Source organism: Neltuma alba, unplaced genomic scaffold (assembly GCF_004799145.2).
Source record: "Neltuma alba isolate B1F8T4 unplaced genomic scaffold, ASM479914v2 tig00003689_pilon, whole genome shotgun sequence".
Lineage (NCBI taxonomy): Eukaryota > Viridiplantae > Streptophyta > Magnoliopsida > Fabales > Fabaceae > Neltuma > Neltuma alba.
In genome coordinates this window covers 62,493-82,770 of record NW_021633390.1, presented here as the reverse complement: position 1 = coordinate 82,770, position 20,278 = coordinate 62,493, and the positions used below count along the sequence as shown (strand labels likewise).

Below are 20,278 nucleotides of genomic sequence, written 5' to 3'. Positions count from 1 at the left end.
GTAAAAACACATTTAATATTTAGACACTTACATCGGACCAATTCAATTTTTTCAAGCGTACAAAAGAAGAGAAGGGAGAGTATTATTGAGTAATTTATTACCAACGTTAAAATGTATGTAGAAAAACAAATTTAACGGTCATTCATATAAGCAAATTTTTACACATTTAAACAATAAACGAAAAGAGAGATATTTTGAAATACCTCTATGAAATGAGGGTTTTTTTTTTTTTTTTTGGGATGCCAGTGCTCGAACCCGTGCCCGCTGGTCTAAGAAGATGGCCGGAAACCACAAGGGCACAAGTGAGCAAGCGGTGGCGGGGCCAAATTTAATATTGATGGCCTTCAACAGGCTAAGCTATGTGGACCTTTCCTTACTCGCCACGGATGAATAACTCTCGCGTGGTTTAATCTGTTTTGACTAAAATACTTATAGGCCTATCAATTTTAACTCTACTGCATATAATTCTCCTGGGTTTTAAAAAGTTTAAAATCAGATCATCAATGTTCAGATGTTAACGTTTAGCCCATTGCTGTTAAAAAGACAATTAAACATAATACTACTTCCAATTTAATTATAAAAACTAGTTGACTAATTTAAGAAAATTAATGAAATAAGTTAAGTTAGTTATTTATAATAAATATGTGTTGTCCTTCCTAAAATATCCTTACTAATTAAGTGTATTGGCTATAACTACTATTGTTAGGAGGACTATCTTAGAAAAAAATGCATAAATATGAGAGACAAAGTGGATTAGAGTATTATATTTAGGACTAAAATAAAAGTCAAACAAAGTCTTATACTCCTCCGGTCCTTATTATAAGACCCAATTTGACTTTTTATTTGGTCCTAATTATAAGACCCAATCCATTTTGTCTCTTATATTTATGCATTTTTTTCCAAGATAATCCTTCTAATAATGATAGTTTTAACCAATATACTTAATTAGTAAGGATATTTTAGGAATGACAACACTTATTTATTATAAATAACCAACTTAACTTACTTCCTTAATTTCCTCAAATAAGTCAATTGGGTCTTATAATTAGGACCGGAGGAGTATTAAGGATTAGAGATAGTACAATACATACCAAATCAAGTTATTTTTTATTATTTGGTATATTATATGTAATTTTTGTTATATTATTATTTTCAGTCTTTAATATAAGAGCTAATTTGACTTTCAATTTAGTTTTAAATATTGACCTTAATTTACTTTGTTTTTCATATTTATCTATTTTTTTCAATATAGTCTGTACAGTAGTTACACAGGTTAAATGTTTTATCAAATGATAGTTCAAAATAATATACATGATCAATAAAGATATTTTAGGAAAAACAATACATATAAGGAGAAGGATTAGTTTTTTATTCCTTTATTAATAAAGAGATGGAGTTTCTATGATAATATTGAATTATTATTATTAACAAAAACAAGGCATAAAACCTAATGATACAACCAGAAAACTACTACACTGAGAAATAACATGGGACCCATTCATATATAGCAAGCCCATACCCAAAATACCTATTATGCTCTTACACTAATAAACTAATTGTACAATAATCCTCTTAACACCTTTTTTTCTTAACATTCTAATCAACAGCTCACTGTCTACTTCCTCAATAAATCAGCCTTTTTTTTTAAGGCTAACAATTTAGTTAGAAGAATATCATCCACATATCCAATATTTTTGTAAAAAATTTTAATAAATTTTCCCTCCCAATCATGTAGCACCCCACCTGCACCACCAATGCTTAATTCATTTTTGGTTAGAATGACACTCCCATCTACATTGATCTTCAGCACACTAGGTACTGGAGTTCCCAAATTACCTTTCTCTTTAAGTTCTCGATAAAAAATCTATGATACTTGAACAAATCATGCTTTTACTCCCATAAGACATCCCTCAGTTATGATTAGAAAATACTTCCATAGAAACTGAACATCACAAGTTCTCACTCCTTCTTAAAAGTGAAATCGTGATTTCAAAATTTTGAAATTTCCTCATATCTCTTCTCTTTCATGAAAGTTCTCATCATGTTGTCAATGACATTTGAACTGCAAGAAGTAAAAAGAAAAACAAAGAACAACCCGTTCAAAAGTGAATGTTAGAAGAATGAAGAAAGAGAAACCAATTCTAGTGAACTAAATACTATCAGTAAGGAGGCCATTTTATTCACAAGGATGCAGATCAATCATTGATGATGAAAAGAAATTGGAGTGAAAATATATTGAAAACAGTTTCAAAGGTAGTTTCAAAGAACTTCAAGATATTTTTATTTTTTTTTCAGACCAATCATGCCTAATCTTTCTAATACCGAATTTTAAAGAACAATTAGAATAGGTCTCGACGGTTAGGGCGTCAAACATCTCAATCCCAAACTTCGTCATTCACTAATGACTTTAGAGAGTTCAACGACGTCGTTGCCTCTGTAAAACTTCAATTGGCTGACAAAACCACATACAAAGGATTGGACTCTCAGTTGACTAGCCCATTTAACTTGACTCTGATACCATGTTTAGATATCAATAAAAAGAAGGAGTTTCTAGATAATATTGAATTATCATTACTCAATGCAGGGTTTTCATTTTGAATTAAAAGGTCAAACACTAACAGCCTAAAGTTATGAGTGAAATTAAATTTACAACATTCCACTTATAGAAAAATATTCATGCTAATAAGTTACGAGGCTATTAGTGTTAAATAATTGAATAAAACTGCTAGTAATAAAAGTACAAATGATTTGGGAAAAAAACCGTTTGTAGAAATAAAAGAACCGCTGGACAAAGGAACGACAGGATAGAAAACGAGTCTTGAGATAGAATAGGTTTTCTGAATAGTTGAAATGCATGTTAAAAAACAGGTTAGCTGTATGTGTAGTGTCTAAAATGTAATGACAATGAATTATAAATTATAATATAAAATTAGGGGTAGCAAGGTTTTTCCCCCAAAAAATTGTAGATTCCAAACTAGTTCAAGAAGACTAATTTGGTATTATGTAAATTGGAGTCATTGATTTAGGGCTTTGAAATTTTGACAGTATTCATATGGGATTTTCCCTCTACCTCGTTTATAGTTTCCTATCTTTGCTAAGCATACTAGTATTTAACCTTGGAACCTCAAAGATAATGTTTTTTACAAGTTAGATGCGACTGTTTATTTAAACTTAAATTCAAGATTAAAGATATTTGTTTTTAATTGACGTTGAAAAAAAATGACCCAACACTTATAATTTATGGATTAATGAATTGATTCACAAAATGTTTCATTCAAAAAAATTATAATTTTTAGCACATTTTGATGTGGAACAAAAGGAGTCTACAATTGCAATGTATATGTGGATTTGTGTGTGAAAAATAGATCCATTTAATTAGCTAAATTGGAAGCCAGCCAATTAATAACATAGGAACACAGTTTATTTTTGCTTGAGAAAATCATTATAATGATCCTAATGGGAATTAAAGCCACTAACAATTTCAACGACAAAAAAACTTGATTACTCACACTTGTATTTGATTAAATTAGAATAGTAAATTTTAAAGTGTTAATGATATTATTAATAATAAGAGTTTGTGGGATGTATTTGGGTTTTTACATAGAGAAAAGGGAGCCAATAGGATAAATTTCTGCAATAAAGTAAAGCTAAAACTTCAAACTCATAACTCACACAATACAATAGACACTCTTATTCATAAGTTGATATAAAGCTAAAGCTCAAACTCATTATTCATATAAAACTAAATTAAAACTCATTATTCATGAAGACAGTCGCACTTGAAAAAGGAATATTTTAAAAGTATCAGCAGTGTTTAATTTTTTCAAATTAAAAAAATGACAGACGAAAAAAGAGGTATTTTAGAATACCTCATTTCTCTTCCCCTCTTCTTCCTCTTTCCTACCAGTAATCGAACTAGCAACCTCTAAGGCAACTTCAAACATCAAAGCTAAACCGCGAGGGCTGCGATTACCGGTGCGCCTCCCTTCCTTCTCTAAATTTTTGGTCAATTTATGGATACTGCCACATGTTTTCCCTGAGCACCAAACGTGTAGTGAATATGGGCTCGAAAATGGGCCAGGCCCACAAAGAATGGTCCGACTGTTTTCTCATTGACTGATCAGACTCTTTATGCCCCATGGAGTGATATTCCCTTTCCTCAATGCCTCAATCCAAACAAAACAATAAGGTCAGCTAATTTGAACCGAAGCAATTGGCCATATATCACATCTTGGAGTCATATCTAATCTCAGAAGATTTCTATACCCTGAAGCTTTTTGCTTTTTGACCGGAAATACGCTGAAGCTAGATCATGCAAAATCCTAGCATTTGCATAATTTTTGTGAAGCGTGATGAGAGAGCCCATAAACCGAGATAAAATTGACCGTACAATTTTAGCCAAAATATTTTAAGCTTATTTGCAGCAGCTTATATTAAGTGTTTACAAACATATTCCTATAAATCGAGATAAAATTTTATCATATACTTCTCTTGTATGTTATAAATCATGATTGAAAAGCTGTTTTTAAAATCCAAACAAACAAGCAATGATTAAAGAACCGGACCGGACCGGACGGTCGGACCGGTTGAACCGTCACCCGGAATCGTTAACGGCTCGGTTTGAACCAAAAAACCGTTCACATAGTTGAGCTGGATTGGACCGGAGTTGAGCCGTTATTAAGCCGGAAACCGGAGTTGGACCGGGAACCGGAACGGTTTTCAGAAAACCGGACGGTTTTTTAGCTTGACTGAAAAATACTAAAAATTTTAAAAAAATAGAAGAAAAATAAAAAAATTGATCCCCTTAAATATCCTAATATATTTTTAGACTAGTTATAACCATATAGTATTATTTCATTGAAAATTTCATATATTGTGGTGTTAAAATCGTGAGTCGCTAGTCTTTTTGTTTCGATATTTGATCTATCTTTTAAAAAAATATTTTGATTTGAATGAATTGATAATTTGTAATACATTAAATATTTTAAACATACATAAAATTAAATATATAAGGTTTTAGTTTATTTTCAATGATTTTATTATAATTTTAGATTATTTAAATGCATTTCTAAATTATTTAATAATTTGATATTTTTCATATATACTAATTATATGTATATAATATTTTTTTAAATTAATTATTGCGCCACTGACCGAACGGTCCGACTGATCCGACCGATTGAACCATGACTTGTTGATCTTTCCGGTTTGACTTCCGGTCCGGCTTTTAAAACATTGCAAACAAGCACTTTATCATTTTGATTATGCTGTAGAGGGAATGGCTGTGAGAAAACTCATTTAATCAAGAATGCGTGTGAGGGCCTGGAGTGAGTCAAAGGAAGAAACAACCTTGTAGAAGACAGAGGCCACCATTGAGAGGACATTTGAACAATCAAATATGGGAAAGCCGAAAGCTGGGATATGTCTCTTAAAGGCCAGCAGGTAGGGACGCCATCGCCGCCCGCCGTCTCATCCAACACGGTTTTCCTTCACACAACTTTTCATGTTCTTATATTATACGTAGGGTGTGTTTGGGTGACAGCCCAAATCATGATTTGGGGACCCAAACCATAGTTTGGAGATTAAGTCACCCAAACACCCACCCAAAAACCAAAACCATGGTTTTGGAAAAAGCAAAAATTTTTTGTTTTTGGAGAAAAAAAAAGAGAGTGTGAGAGCCTATAAGATATGTATCTTATTATTTTTTTTATAAACATATTTTTTATAAACATATTTAATATTATATTTTATAAATATATATACATATTAATTATTTATTAATTATATTATCTTATGTATTATTAATTATGTTGGTAAAAAATATATTATTAACAATTTTATTCCTTCAAATTAAAATATATCATAAAATCTATTTTTTCTGTAATTATCATATTAACTTATATCTTTTTTTTAGTAATTTGTATATATAAAAAGTGCTTTTGATAACAACTATCCAAACACTCTCACTTCTCAGAATCACTTTTTTACAAAATCTATTCTTCACAGAATCTATTCTCTCCAGAATCTATTTTCTAGAATCACTTTTTCAAACCACGGTTTAGTTTCATCCAAACACACCCATAGTCCAAGTATATGCTATTCCTGATTCCCAATATAAGAGTTAAATAATTAATTTAAAGATATTAAAAACATTAATTAAATAAATTATTTGTAATAATAATAAATATGTGTTGATTTTTTTAAATTATTTTTATTCAATTTTATATATTAGAACTACAATTAACTAAAAATATCTTACAATCAATAATAATATTTTTGAGAATATATTATAAATTTGAAAGACAAAGTAGACTGAGATATTATATTTAGGACCAAAAATAATATATATAACTTTTCTTTTTGGATGTGGCCAAATTTCGACCACTCTCCCCTGTGTTCCTGTTATTTGATGTTATAGCATTAGCTAAAAAGGCTTTCAACTGAGCCGACACATTTGAGATGCTGCACAGGAAGAAAAAAAAAGTTATAAAATTAATTAATTGAGCATCGTTAATACAGAATATATTCATCAAGTTAAAGAATTAGTTTGGTGAATTGAATAATAATTCTCTCCACACAGAGTGGAGAGCGAGTTGAAGTAATAATAAAATCCGGTTGTATTCAGATTTGGTTACTGTGGTTTCAAGTCGAATATCATAATTAATGGAGTCATCAAATATTGGTACTATTTAGTTCAACTAATTGGTTACTTAATCTTTGCTTGTGTTTTATCGGGGTAGGTGGACATGGCGGGTAATTAATAATCATTCCTGTGTTACATATGAGAATTAAATAATTAATTTATCAATATTAAAGAAATTAGTAAAGTTATTAGTTTTTCTAAAATAACATCTTTGACAATTTGCAATAATTTACTAAAAAAAGGTTAAAATTTGACTGATAAAGTAGACTGAGATATTAGTTTCAATCCAAAATATAAGTCACATTCTAGAAAAATTATTTGGTCCATAAATAATTCAAATCACTTAAAAATAATTGATATTATTTATCAATTTTGTGTTGATTGTTAATCTCTTGAAAAGTATTTTTTCTTTTTTCCTTCAAGATCTCATTTAACATGAATAAAATTATAATTTTTTTGAAAACTAAAACATATTTAATGAGCTAGTTGGACTTTCTTGATTTCAATTAGGTAGTTTGAAGTAATTTATATTTTGAACTGAAAGAAGTATTATACCCCTCCGGTCTTTAATATAAAAATTTATTTGATTTTTTTTTGCCCTAAATATAAAAGCTCAATGTACTATGTCTTTTATATTCATCCATTTTTTGTAAGATAATCCTTATAATAATGGTAGTTCTAACTAAAACACTTAATTAGTATAGATATTTTAGGAAAGACAACATTTATTTATTATAAATAACTAATTTAACTATTTTTTTAATCTAATCAAATTAGTTAAGTAGTTCATATATTAAGGATCGTAGATAATACTATATTTAAGGTTAAAGTAAATTCACAATATGAGATTTGAGACTTGAGCTATCCAAATAATGAGGACGGCATCATCCTTTGAAAAATGGAGAACTTGTGACTGTGACGGTGGATATGTAAATATATATATAATATTTGGACCAGTCAAGTCTAATTCAAATAAATTATATAATTGGACCAGATTGGTTGGTAGGTCCAGACTAAACTCCGAACCAAGTGATCACATCATATGAATTGGTTCAGTTTGGTTTGAGTGAATTTTTTAATTTTTAATAATTTGTAATTTAAATCTTACATTTAATTGTTTTTAGTGTTGTTAGAATTATTCTTAGTGTATTTATGATATTTAAGGATGAGTTTTATATAATTATAGGTATTTTTTTTTATTGTCTTAATATTGTATTTATCATTTTCAAATCTTGCTTCCCATAAAAAAATTAAAAAAAGAAGTTCTATTAGACTAAATTTGGTGGTCTGGTAGATCAAATTCAGTTCAACCTGACATTGAATTACTATTAGACTGAATCAGATCACAGACTGCTAAATCTAGCCTGACCAAAAAATCAAACCAAACTTTAAGTTAGGCTCTCATCTAGTCTATTTATTGTTATGCAGCCCTACATGCATGGGCATGGTTAAGAAGATAGTTAATTCATTAAAAGATGTAAAAGTATTGTAAGATTCTTTCAATATACTCTTATTAAAAATCAAAGCTTAATTTTATATATGTTAAAAGATTAATATACAAATTTGTTTCAAAAATTTTCGGATTGGGCATGCAAAAAATCTTTTTTTGGGATCCATAATTGATTCAAACCAAATCAAATGATCATATTCGTATTCATTTTAGTTCGATTTCTTTCCATTTGTTCAATTTTGAACAAAGCCTTGCGCGCCCGCACAAACATACTTAAGCCGCACTTCAATATTACTCTGTTTGCATTTTTCTAAATAATTCTATCAAATACAAATCACATTCATTCTTTACATTTCCTTTATGAGTTTGGGACAATTATGGCCAAATGAATGAATCCAGAATCTGTGGTCTTATGATATCTTACGTAACATTGAATCCTTTTTAATTTTCTTTGGCAAGCTTGTTTATGAATCTGGGCAAAGTTGGTGAGGTTTTTAATTAGTTATGTCCTAAAAATTAAGCAACAAATTAAATTAGTACATCTCGTGTTTCATAGCATCTATTATCCATATTTATATATTCCTGCATACGGATCATCTAAAACCAAATAAAAATATTAAGATAGATACTTATCCTAAATTCCTAATCTAATCTTGAGATGGTTGAGATCCTTGTAATTGAATCAAGAAATAATTTTTTATTTTATTTTAAACCTAACGGGCCTTCTAGACTCTGGACTTTATTTTTTTTAAAATACCTCTCAATTTTGTAACAATAATTACATATTAAATGCTGGCCTTATAATTCTACATTAAACAAAAGTTGCTATATATAGGTTGTAAATGTATTTATTTAAAAAATTTATTGATTAAAAAGATTTGATGTGTTTTTGCATATAGAGTATCGATAACTCTACAATATGTCATTTACAGAAGGTGTTAGTCTCTGAATTCATGTACTTCCTAGCAGAAAAAAATTTCTAAATGGGGATAATTCACCCATTCCCTAGTTTTAGGACTTCTTAATTATTTACATATATGTTCTAGGATTCAAATTAAAAATAAAATAAAATAAAATGAAGACACAAGTCACACATTTTAACGGGAGACCAAAAATTTTGTTTAGAATCTAGAATTACAATGAGATCTCAAATAAAAAAATAATTACTAAAAAGTCTTAATAATAACTTAAGTAGCTTATAATAATAAGTTTTAAAATAAAAAATAATAATTTCTAAAATTTATTTTGTAATTATATTTTATTGCAACTCATTATAATTTTTCGAATCTAAAAGAACGTTGCAAACCTGTGAGCCAGTGATCTTCCTGGGGATAAAATCTCCAGGCGTGTAAACGACGGACACGTGGCACCGAGTGGGCTGGGACCAAGGAACTCGGCCGCATTACTCGAGACGTTTCCCTCAGACGCATTACAGGAGGCTTTTTGACCAAAACACTACGAACAGTAAATGATATTACCCAAATGCTATAGAATAAAAATTATTTACCTAAATACCACGTCAAAACTCGTTCTTTGAGAGATAAAGTTTAGAAAAATGAAGAAATTATTCACCTATTTTACATATTTATTAATTTTTTTCAAACTAACTCTATTAGTATTTTTTCAATAATAATTAAGCAGAAAAAGTAAAAAAAAATTAAAAAAGATACTTATGATATTTTAAATAAAAATATATCATATTAACTAATTTAACTAATATTCTTAATGTACTCAAATTAGTTAATTAAATCTATTTAAGATTAGAGGAGTACTGTGTATAAGTATTGAAAATGGTAATATGATACTATGCATGTGGGTCTCCACGGACGGGGAAGAAAAGTGCAAGGAGTGGGGGGCAGCTTTTAGAGAAGAATTCTCATTTTTGTGGAAAGTTGATTTTTAGAAAGTTTTTCAACTTACCTTATTTTCTGTGCATATCTAATCTACAACGCACACGCATTATTAGCTTGTGTTTAATCTAGTGCGCATACACTGTAGTTTATTATACTCTCTAATTTTTTAATGAATTTTTCATTTACTTGATACCTTGATCTACTGCGTGTGCGCTTTGGTTTATATAACAAAATGTACTAACCAAAAGGAATGGTCCATCAAAAAGGGATTGAGTAGAATTCTAATATCCAAAATTAAAACTACATCGTCCCACAAACATCATTGCTTTGCCCAGAAGTGTCAAGGCTAAGTGTGAGAAAATTGATAAAGCTTAATTTTTATATATTTTGTCCCACATTAATCTTGGATTTAAACAATATCTTAAGCTTAAATGGATGTTTTATGTATTACTGGATTAATTGATTGATTTTAAAATTTTTCACAGAAATTGGGATTTTGGATTGAAAGTATGGATGTTTTGTGATTTCTTATTTTTGGCTTGAAATTAATACTTCTTATTTCTTTAAAGTCAATTCCCATATTTTTGGAAAGTTGATTTTTAGAAAGTTTTTCAACTTGTCTTATTTTTTGTGCATATCTAATCTACAGTGTGTGTGCTCTAGTTTATATGTAATTTAGCGTCCATGCACTCTAGTTTACTATACTATGCATTTCTTCCTTTCATTAGACTCAGTATCCAATTTACTTGATACTTTGATCCACTGCGTGTGTGCTCTGGTTTATATAACAAAATGTACTAACCAAAAAGAATGGTCTATCAAAAAGGGATTGAGTAGAGTTCTAATATCAAAAATTAAAACTAGACTGTTTCACAAACATAATTGCTTTGCCCAAGAGTGCAAAGGCTAAGTATGAAAAAATTGATAAACCTTAATTTTTATATATTTTGTCTCACATTAAATTTGGATTTAAATGATATCTTAAGCTTAAATGGATGTTTTATGCATTATTGGGTTAATTGATTGATTTTAAAATTTTTCACAGAAATTGGGATTTTGGATTGAAAGTATGAATATTTTGTAATTTCTTATTTTTGGCTTGAAATTAATATTTCTTATTTCTTTAAAGTCAATTCCCATATTTTTGGAAAGTTGATTTTTAGAAAGTTTTTCAACTTGTCTTATTTTTTGTGCATATCTAATCTACAGCGTGCGCACTCTAGTTTACTATACTCTGCATTTCATCCTTTCATTAGACTTAGTATCCTATTTTCATTAGACTCAGTATCCTAATTTAATGAATTTTTGGTTTACTTGATACCTTGATCTACTGCGTGTGCACTCTGGTTCATATGCCAAAATGAATGGTCCATCAAAAAGGGATTGCATAGAGTTCTAATATCAAAAATTAAAACTAGATTGTTCCACAAACATAATTGCTTTGCCCATGAGTGCAAAGGCTAAGTGTGAGAAGATTGATAAAACTTGGTTTTTATATATTTTGTCCCACATTAATCTTGGATTTAAATAATATCTTAAGCTTAAATGGATATGTATTATTGAATTACTTTTTTAGAAATATTTTTTCTGCTGGATTGAGGTTCCTAAAATAATTTTTTATCCATCCAGTAACTTGAAATATTTTTCAGTAGCACTCAGTATTCTGTATGCTATTGAAAAAAAATTTCAGAATGTTAGATACATTAAAAAAATTAATTAATGATGGTAGACGTTGATAAAAAATTTACTGTGATAAATGCCCAAAAAACTAATTAATTTAAGATGCTAGGTGGTACTAAAAAATTTCAAATGATGAAACTTAAATGTGCAAAATATAGTTTAAAAAATATTTTTAAAGACCTAACTAAACGCTGCATTCTAAATCTCACGTAGTTTTGAAAGTTTTAAAAAATTATTTTTCAAAGGCATTACTAAATCTCACGTGTTGTGGAGTTACAAGTTCTAATGCGCATACAGTTTAAAAAGTTTTTTAAAAAATATTTTTACAGCCCACGTGACGGTGACACATTTATCCTGTTTTTTAGACGTTTTGTGCTTCTTTTGTGAGCTTTTTATTTGTGTTAAATTGATTCATACTCTCAATTTCTTCCTTTCATTTGACTCTGTACCCGAAATTAACAAATTTTTTTTTCTATTTGATACCTTGAAGTCATTTTTCAGTGGCGCTTAATATCTTAAACTAATTTTTTTTAATACATTTAATACCTTGAATTGTTTTTAGTAGCACTCCAAGTTTTCTAAACAAATTTTTCATGCATCCAAGTTCTAGTTCTTTGTAATGTTTTTGTGAGTGACACCCAATATCATAAATTGATTACTTTTTTAGAAATATTTTTTCTGCTGGACTGAGCTTCCTAAAATAATTTTTTATCCATTCGGTAACTTGAAATATTTTTCAGTTGCACTCAGTATTCTGTATGCTATTGAAAAAATATTTCAAAATGTTAGATACATTAAAAATTAATTGATGATGGTGGATGTTGATAAAAAAATTTTTAGAGTGATAGCTGCTAGGTGGTGCTAAAAAAGGTTTCAAATGATGAAACTTAAATGCGCAAAATATACTTTAAAAAATATTTTTAATGACTTTACTAAACATTGCGCTCTAAATCGCATGCAGTCTTAAAAGTTTTAAAAAATTATTTTTTAAAAGCATTACTAAATCTCATGCGTTGTGGAATTACCAGTTCTAATGCGCATGCAGTTTAAAAAGTTTTAAAAAAATATTTTTAAGCCCGTTACTCCATCTCTTGCGTTTTAGAATTCTTTCGTCCGTTAGCCTTCGTACATTCACTTGTTCATTGTGGGTCTCGTCCATCTTCAAGCTTCATTCTTTGCCTATTTCGCCTAAGGTTATTTCTTCCTGTTAATCTGAAACCCTTCGGTGTTCCCATTTGGCCTAGTTTCATTCTTCGTCTTCTTCACTCATTCATCAGTTCATTGTAATAATAAAATCCAGTTGTATACAGATTTGGTTACTGTGGTTTCAAGTCGAATATCAAATCTTGGTATTGTTTAGTTGAACTAATTGGTTCCTTAATCTTTGCTTGTGATTTATCGCGGTAGGTGGACATGGCGGGTAATTAACAATCATTCCTGTGTTAGATATGAGAACTAAGTTATTAATTTATCAATATTAAAGAAATTATTTTTTCTAAAATACCATCTTTGATAATTTGCAATAATTTACTAAAAAAAGTTAAAATTTTTCTGATAAAGTAGACTAAGATATTAGTTTCAATCCAAAATATAAGTCACATTCTAGAAAAATCATTCGGTCAATATATAATTCAAATAACTTGAAAAATAATTAATATTTATTTATCAATTTTGTGTTGATTGTTAATCGCTTGAAAAGTATTTTCTTTTTCTTTTTTCTTCTTCAAGATATCATTTAATATGAATAAAATTAGATTTTTTTTAAAACTAAAACATATTTAATGAGTTAGCTGGACTTTCTTGATTTCAATTGGGTTGTTTGAAGTAATTTATATTTTGAATTGAATGAAGTATTATACTACTTTCAATTCTTAATATAAAAACTTGTTTGACTTTTATTTTGATTCTAAATATAAGAGCTCAATCTACTTTGTCTCTCATATTTATTCTTTTTTTTCAAAATAGTTATTATAGTAATGGTAGTTCTAGCTAATACAATTGATTAGCAAGGATATTTTAGGAAAGATAAAACTTATTTATTATAAATAAATAATTTAATTAGTTTTCTCAATCTAATCAAATTAGTCAACTAGTTCTTATATTAAGGATATGAGATAATACTGCATTTAAGATTAAAGTAAATTCACAAATTTGCTCCCTTTATCGTGTCAAAATTTACTTATAAAAGTATAATGTAATTTCTTCTCAGATTTGAGACTTGAGCGATCCAAATAATGAGGACGGCATCATCCTTTGAAAGATGGAGGACTTGTGAGTGTGACACTGTGACGGTGGATATGTAAATATATATAATATATATAAAAAAAGGAGATATAAATATCACAAACACAGATATATAATATATAATGTGCAGCACGTGACGTTTAATTGGGGGGGCTTTGACTTGTCCTACTTAATGAAGCAAGTATAGCAATGTCAAGAGGAGTAGGGAAACGAAGTCATCCACGTGCTACCTCCATGAATGCAATCAATTAAATAATCTTTGAATTTATCCTAAGAGGCATTGAATTTTAAAGGTGGTTTCCATTTTTAGTCTTCAGTGTGTGCCACTTCAGAGAGGCTGCCATTGCAATTAGCTAGGTGGGACCGCAACTTATTGCCGGATTCATATATTTGATTGATTCCAGTTCAATTTTGAGTAGGAAAAAAAAATCAAATCCAATAAAATTAATTAGTTTAGAAGAATTTTGAACATTTTTTGTTCTAGATGTAAAATTAGGTTTGGTTCAATTTTTAATACTTATTATTTGTAAGATTGGTTTAATTTTTGTCATATCAAAAATGTTTTTTCTCATTATTAGAGGTGCTTATGAGATGGGACAATATTTTTGTCCTACATTCCCTCTTGTTGCAAAAACGTCATGTCCCATTGGGGATGGGAGAGGGACATTTTGCCTTTTTTTTTTTTTTTTTGAATTTCTTACTTCAATATTTTTGAATTTTTTATTTCAAAATTAATCGAAGGGGTTTGGTCAGGTCAAGTCTAATTCAAATAAATTATATAATTGGACCAGATTGGTCGATAGGTCCGGACTATGTTCCAAACAAAGTAATCACACCATATGGATTGGTTTAGTTCGATTTGGGTGATTTTTTTATTTTTTTATAATTTGTAATTTAAATGTTACATTTCATTGCTTTTAGTGTTGTTAGAGATTCTTATGTATTTATGATATTTAAGGATGAGTTTTATATGATTATAAGTATTTTTTTATTGTCTTAATATTGTATTTATCATTTTCAAATCTTGCTTCACATAAAAAAAATTTTTTAAAAAAAAAGAGTTTTGGTCTTCTAGACTTCCTAAACTAGTCTTTTGGTTTGGAGGATCTAGTTCAGTTCAACCTGACCTTGAATTACTACTAGAGTGAACTAGGCCACAAACTGCTAAATCTAGCCTAACCAAAAAATCAAACCAAACTTCAAGTTAGGCTCTCATCCAGTCTATCTATTGTTATGTAGCCCTGTATGCATGGGCATGGAGAAGAAAATAGTTTATGCATTAAAAGATGTAGAGTATTGTAAGATTCTTTCAATATACTCTTATTAAAAATTAAAGCTTAATTATATATATGTTAAAAGATTAATGTACAAATTTGTTTAAAAAATTTTCAGGTCGGGCATTCAAAATTTTTTTTTGGGATCCATAATTGATTCAAACCAAATTAGATTTGAAACAAACCAAATCAAATGATCATATTCGTATTCATTTTAGTTGGATCTCTTTCCATTTGTTCAATTTTGAACAAAGCCTTGCGCGCCCGCACATAGATACTTGGAGCCGCATTTCAATATTACTCTGTTTGCATTATTATGGATAATTCTATCAAATGCAAATCACTTCCATTCTTTCCATTTCCTTCATGAGTTTGGGACAATTATGGCCAAATGAATGAATCCAGAATCTGTGGTCTTATTATATCTTACGTACCATTGAATCCTTTCTAATTTTAGCAAGTTTGTCTATGAATCTGGGCAAAGTTGGTGAGGTTTTTAGCTATGTCCTAAGCCTAACTTTGCCCAAAATTAAGCAACAAATTAAATTACTACATCTCATGTTTCATAGCATCCATTATCCATATTTATATATTCCTGCATACGGATCTTCTAAAGCCAAATAAAAATATTAAGATAGATACTTATCCTAAATTCCTAATCTAATCTTGAGATGGTTGAGATCCTTGTAATTGAATCAAGAAATAGTGTTTTTTTATTTTTATTTTAAACCTAACGGGCCTTCTAGAATCTAGACTTTATCTTTTTTTAAATGCCTCTCAATTTTATGACAATAATTACAGATTAAATGCTGGCCTCATAATTCTACATTAAAAAAAAGTTGCTATATATAGTTTATAAATGAATGAAAAGTATTTATCTGAAAATTTTATTGATTAAAAATATTTGATGTGTTTTTGTATATAGAGTATAGATAACTCTACAATATGTCATTTACAGAAAGTATTAGTCTCTGAATTCACGTCCTTCCCAGCAAAAAAAAATAATCTAAATAGGGATAATTCACCTTTCCCCAATTGCAGGATTTCTTAGTTATTTACAAATATTTTGTGGGATACAAATTAAAAAAAAAAAAAAACGAAGACACAAGTCACACATTTTTAAGGGGGACCAAAATTTTTGCTTAGAATCTAGAATTACAATGAGTTTGCAAATAAAATAGTAATTGTTAAAAAGTTTTAATAATAACTTAAATCACTTATAATAACAAGTTTCAAAATAAAAAAATAAGTCCATAAGAGTCACTCTGCATGTTTAATACCCCTCTGTTTCTATTTATTCATATGTGTGTGAGAGAGAAAGAATTAAATGAGTACTGAGAGTAGGATCAACAAGAATATCTCTATACACACATCTAAAAATTCAACTCTCTGACTAGATACTTAAATAAGTCAGTTAAATGTCAACTGCGTTAAATCTTGTGGTTGAATTTTTTTCGTAAATCATACTATCTCTAATAATTAATATACGATCTAATTAATTAAATTAAAGAGATTAAGAAAGTTACTAACTTGTTTTAAAGTATTTGTATTTATCATTTTTTAAAAAAAATTAACTTGCCTTAATTATAGATTGATATATAATCTGATAATATATGTAAGTATTTAAAGAGATAACATAACATATACTATAATTATATTAAGTAATTTAATAATTTTTTTAAATTATTCAATTGAGTTTTATATTAATAATTAAAAATAGGGAAAATTTCAGAAAAAACCCTTCGAATATAGAAAATTCCAGATTGGGTCCTGGAATTTTAAAAATGACAGAAAGGGTCAATGACTCAATCTGTCATTTGTAAAATCAAGAAGAATTGATAACTTTGCCCTCATTTGTATTCACTACAATGATTTAAGGAATCACTATAAGGGTTTAGGCGCTACCTAGATTTGTGTAGAGAATAACTACTCACTTTTGTTATTAACTACAAGGCATCTAACTACGAAAAAGTGAGTAGTTATTCTCTACACAAATCTAGGTAGCGTTTAAACCCTTATAGTGATTCCTTAAATCATTGTAGTGAATACAAATGAGGGCAAAGTTGTCATTCTTCTTGATTTTACAAATGACAGATTGAGTCATTGACCCTTTCTGTCATTTTTAAAATTCAAAGACCCAATGTGAAATTTCTATATTCCAAGAGTTTTTTTTGGGATTTTTCCTTAGAAATAAGTGTTTTATTTTTATGATTTGACCAAGAAAATTTGGAGCTCTTCAAATATATAAAAATTAGATTATCAGAGGTCGTTCGTCGGATGGATGATAAGAAATGCCACCACACGAGAAATTTAGATGACATTTAAAAGATTACGACACACAATTATATGATTGAGGAAAGAGTTTTTCTTTCCGTGGATCTGACTTACATTGATGTAAATGATTTTCCATTTGGTGGGGGAAGCTAGGAAAGACCACGGCTTACTGTCCCATGATAATTACTCCAATGACAAAGTGACAACTCATCAACACCACATGTCAAAATATGGGCTCCGAGTTCTCTGCGTGTGCCTTTCCTTCTTCACCTTTCCAACTGCTATATATACATCCCCTCTAACTTAACCCTTTCTGCTTCACCCTCCTCCGTCGTCTTCCCCCATCACTCTGTGGTTTCACTTCGACGTCCTCCTGGAGATCTTTCGCAGATTCAGGAATTTACTGTACAATAAACCCAAGAGTATGAAGTTGAAAGAGCCCTCTCTCCCCCAAGACTGCTACGTCTTCAAACAAGAAACCCACCTCACTGTCCTCAAGACCTCCCTCTTCTTCGCCGGCGACGGCTTCACCGTCTACAACTCCCACGGCCAACTCGTCTTCCGTGTCGACTCCTACGGCCCCCAACCCCGCCTCCAAGATGAAGTCGTCCTCATGGATCCCCGCGGCGGCTGCCTCCTCACCGTCCGCCGCAAGGTGCGTAGTTCTCCTGTACTTACGAGCCCACTCACCGAGTCCAATCAATCATTGAGATCAGTTTTAATTAGCTTATTTGCATTATGTATTACTATAATAGTGGATTAAAATGGGGTTGGTGTTTGATTTGCGAATGCAGAGGCCGAGTTTACATCAACGGTGGGAGGGTTTTAGAGGGGAGAGGATGGACGGGGACAAGCCGATCTTCAGCGCGAAGAGATCGTCGATGATCGGACGGTCGAAGACGACGGTGACGGTGGAGGTGTACGACGGCTCCGGGGAAGAGTACCAGATCGAAGGGTGCTTCTCGCAGCGGAGCTGCAAGATCTACAACGCCAAGAGGAAACTGGTGGCGGAAATTCGACGGAAGGTGGACCCCACCACAAGGGTGATGCTGGGCAAAGAAGTGTTCTCGCTCTGCGTCAAGCCTGGCTTCGACGGGGCATTCGCCATGGGATTGATCCTGGTTCTTGATCAGATGAGCGGTGACAGCTACATTGATAACGGAGCACCAGAGCGTGTGGTGCACCCTTCCGCAGAAGATTAAGCACCCGGTCGCGCCTCTTACTCGGTTAATTTGACGCCCTAATCTCTGGATGTTGAGGAGTCCCTCTAGTTTTGACATGGAAGTTCTTCATGTTCACACCATACCTTGCTTTTGTAATAAACACATCAAAGCCATCTTGCATATTTTATATATATATATATATATATATATATATAACTACATTTTTATTGGCTTTATTAATGTCTTCTTAAGCCGTTGGCTAAAAAGGAAAAAAGTCTTCTTAAGCCTAAGCATGCTTTTAGATAGATAGCTCTACGGTACATGTGGAATATTCTTATTTAGGAAAGCTTTGGTGTTCATTGCAAGAGAGGTAATTATTTATTCTCATTAATCCTAGCTCAAAAACCATTTATATCTATTCATTTTCATTTCTTTTATTTTGGTTAATGGAAAAAATAGAAAAGTATTATGTCATATATTTTACCACTTTTTGTTCTTTAAGTAATTAATGCGAAATCATATAATTAAATTAGTGTTTTGCACTTGTGAGAATTGCAATATTTTTATTACTTTAACTAGAGCTTTTGTTGAGGGCAAAAAAAACTAGAAGGTTTTATTTACATCCTTTCTTCTGTTAATGTCTATACTCAAATCTCAATTTTTTAGAGGTTTTTAGTTTCCCTTAAAAACACTTTTAAAAGATACTTTTATATAAGTTGAGGCAAAACTATTTTTACAAACTTACTTCGTATACTGTAAAATTACTTTAAAACTATGATTTGACTTCTACCCACACCCCTTATGGGTTTTCAATGACCATATAGTGTGATACTTTTTATAATTACATATTACTTACACATGACTATTTTGTATTTCTGTTAATTAGTTCCCTATTCAAAGGTTTCAGCATTAGGATTATTATTTTGGTTTAAACTGTGAGTGTCTTCTGGTTTTTTTTTTGGTGGTTGGAGTATCTTCTAGTTTTTTTTTTAGTTCCAACTGGTTTGATTTCACAACCGACTCTGATTGTTTTATGAAAAAACGTTGTAGCTATTACAGGGAAAGAGAGGAGTTTCAGTCTCACAAGTCACAGGACAGACTCATTTTGATTTGTTTAGCGTAACTCAATATTCAAGAACGTGTTTAGCATGGACAAATATTTGTGGTTAAAAAGAATTTAAGAAATGAGGAATTGTGGAATAAAGGACTAGATTTAGAAGAGATGCCATAAAAAAGACCGATGGGGAGGGCTTCTTCCATTGACTTATATATATATATATATATATATATATATATTAGCTTGCCTTTTGCACGTTTGAGTCTAAAATAAACAAAAACTTTAATGCCTTATTTAACAGGATCGTCAACAGCGATCAGCAGCATGCAAGAATCGAAAGCAAAAGCAAAGGAAATAAGAACCAATCAATTTACTTTATGTCGTCAGTTCAAAACCTCAAGTACTTTCAGAAATACTAACTCCAGTCTTAAATACAAGAACTAATTGACTAATTTGAAAAGATTAATGAAATAAGTTAAGTTAGTTATTTGTAATAAATAGGTATTGTCTTTTCTAAAATATCATTGTTAATCAAGTGTATTGGGTAGAATTATCATTATTAAAAGGACTATCTTGGAAAAAAATATACAAATATGAGAGCTAAAATCGATTGAAGTCTTATATTTAAGATTAAAATAAA

General features: G+C 30.1%; 1 protein-coding gene across 1 annotated transcript; it reads left to right on the top strand.

Moving 5' to 3' along the window:
• The first annotated feature begins 277 nt into the window (after positions 1 to 277).
• LOC114742239 (protein LURP-one-related 5-like) lies at positions 278 to 18,704 on the top strand. Its single transcript, XM_028930516.1, has 4 exons — positions 278 to 302; positions 3,131 to 3,135; positions 17,858 to 18,073; positions 18,213 to 18,704. Exons 1-4 carry the CDS (start codon positions 278 to 280, stop codon positions 18,618 to 18,620), a joined length of 654 nt encoding a protein of 217 aa, XP_028786349.1. The 3' UTR covers positions 18,621 to 18,704.
• Positions 18,705 to 20,278: the final 1,574 nt, after the last annotated feature.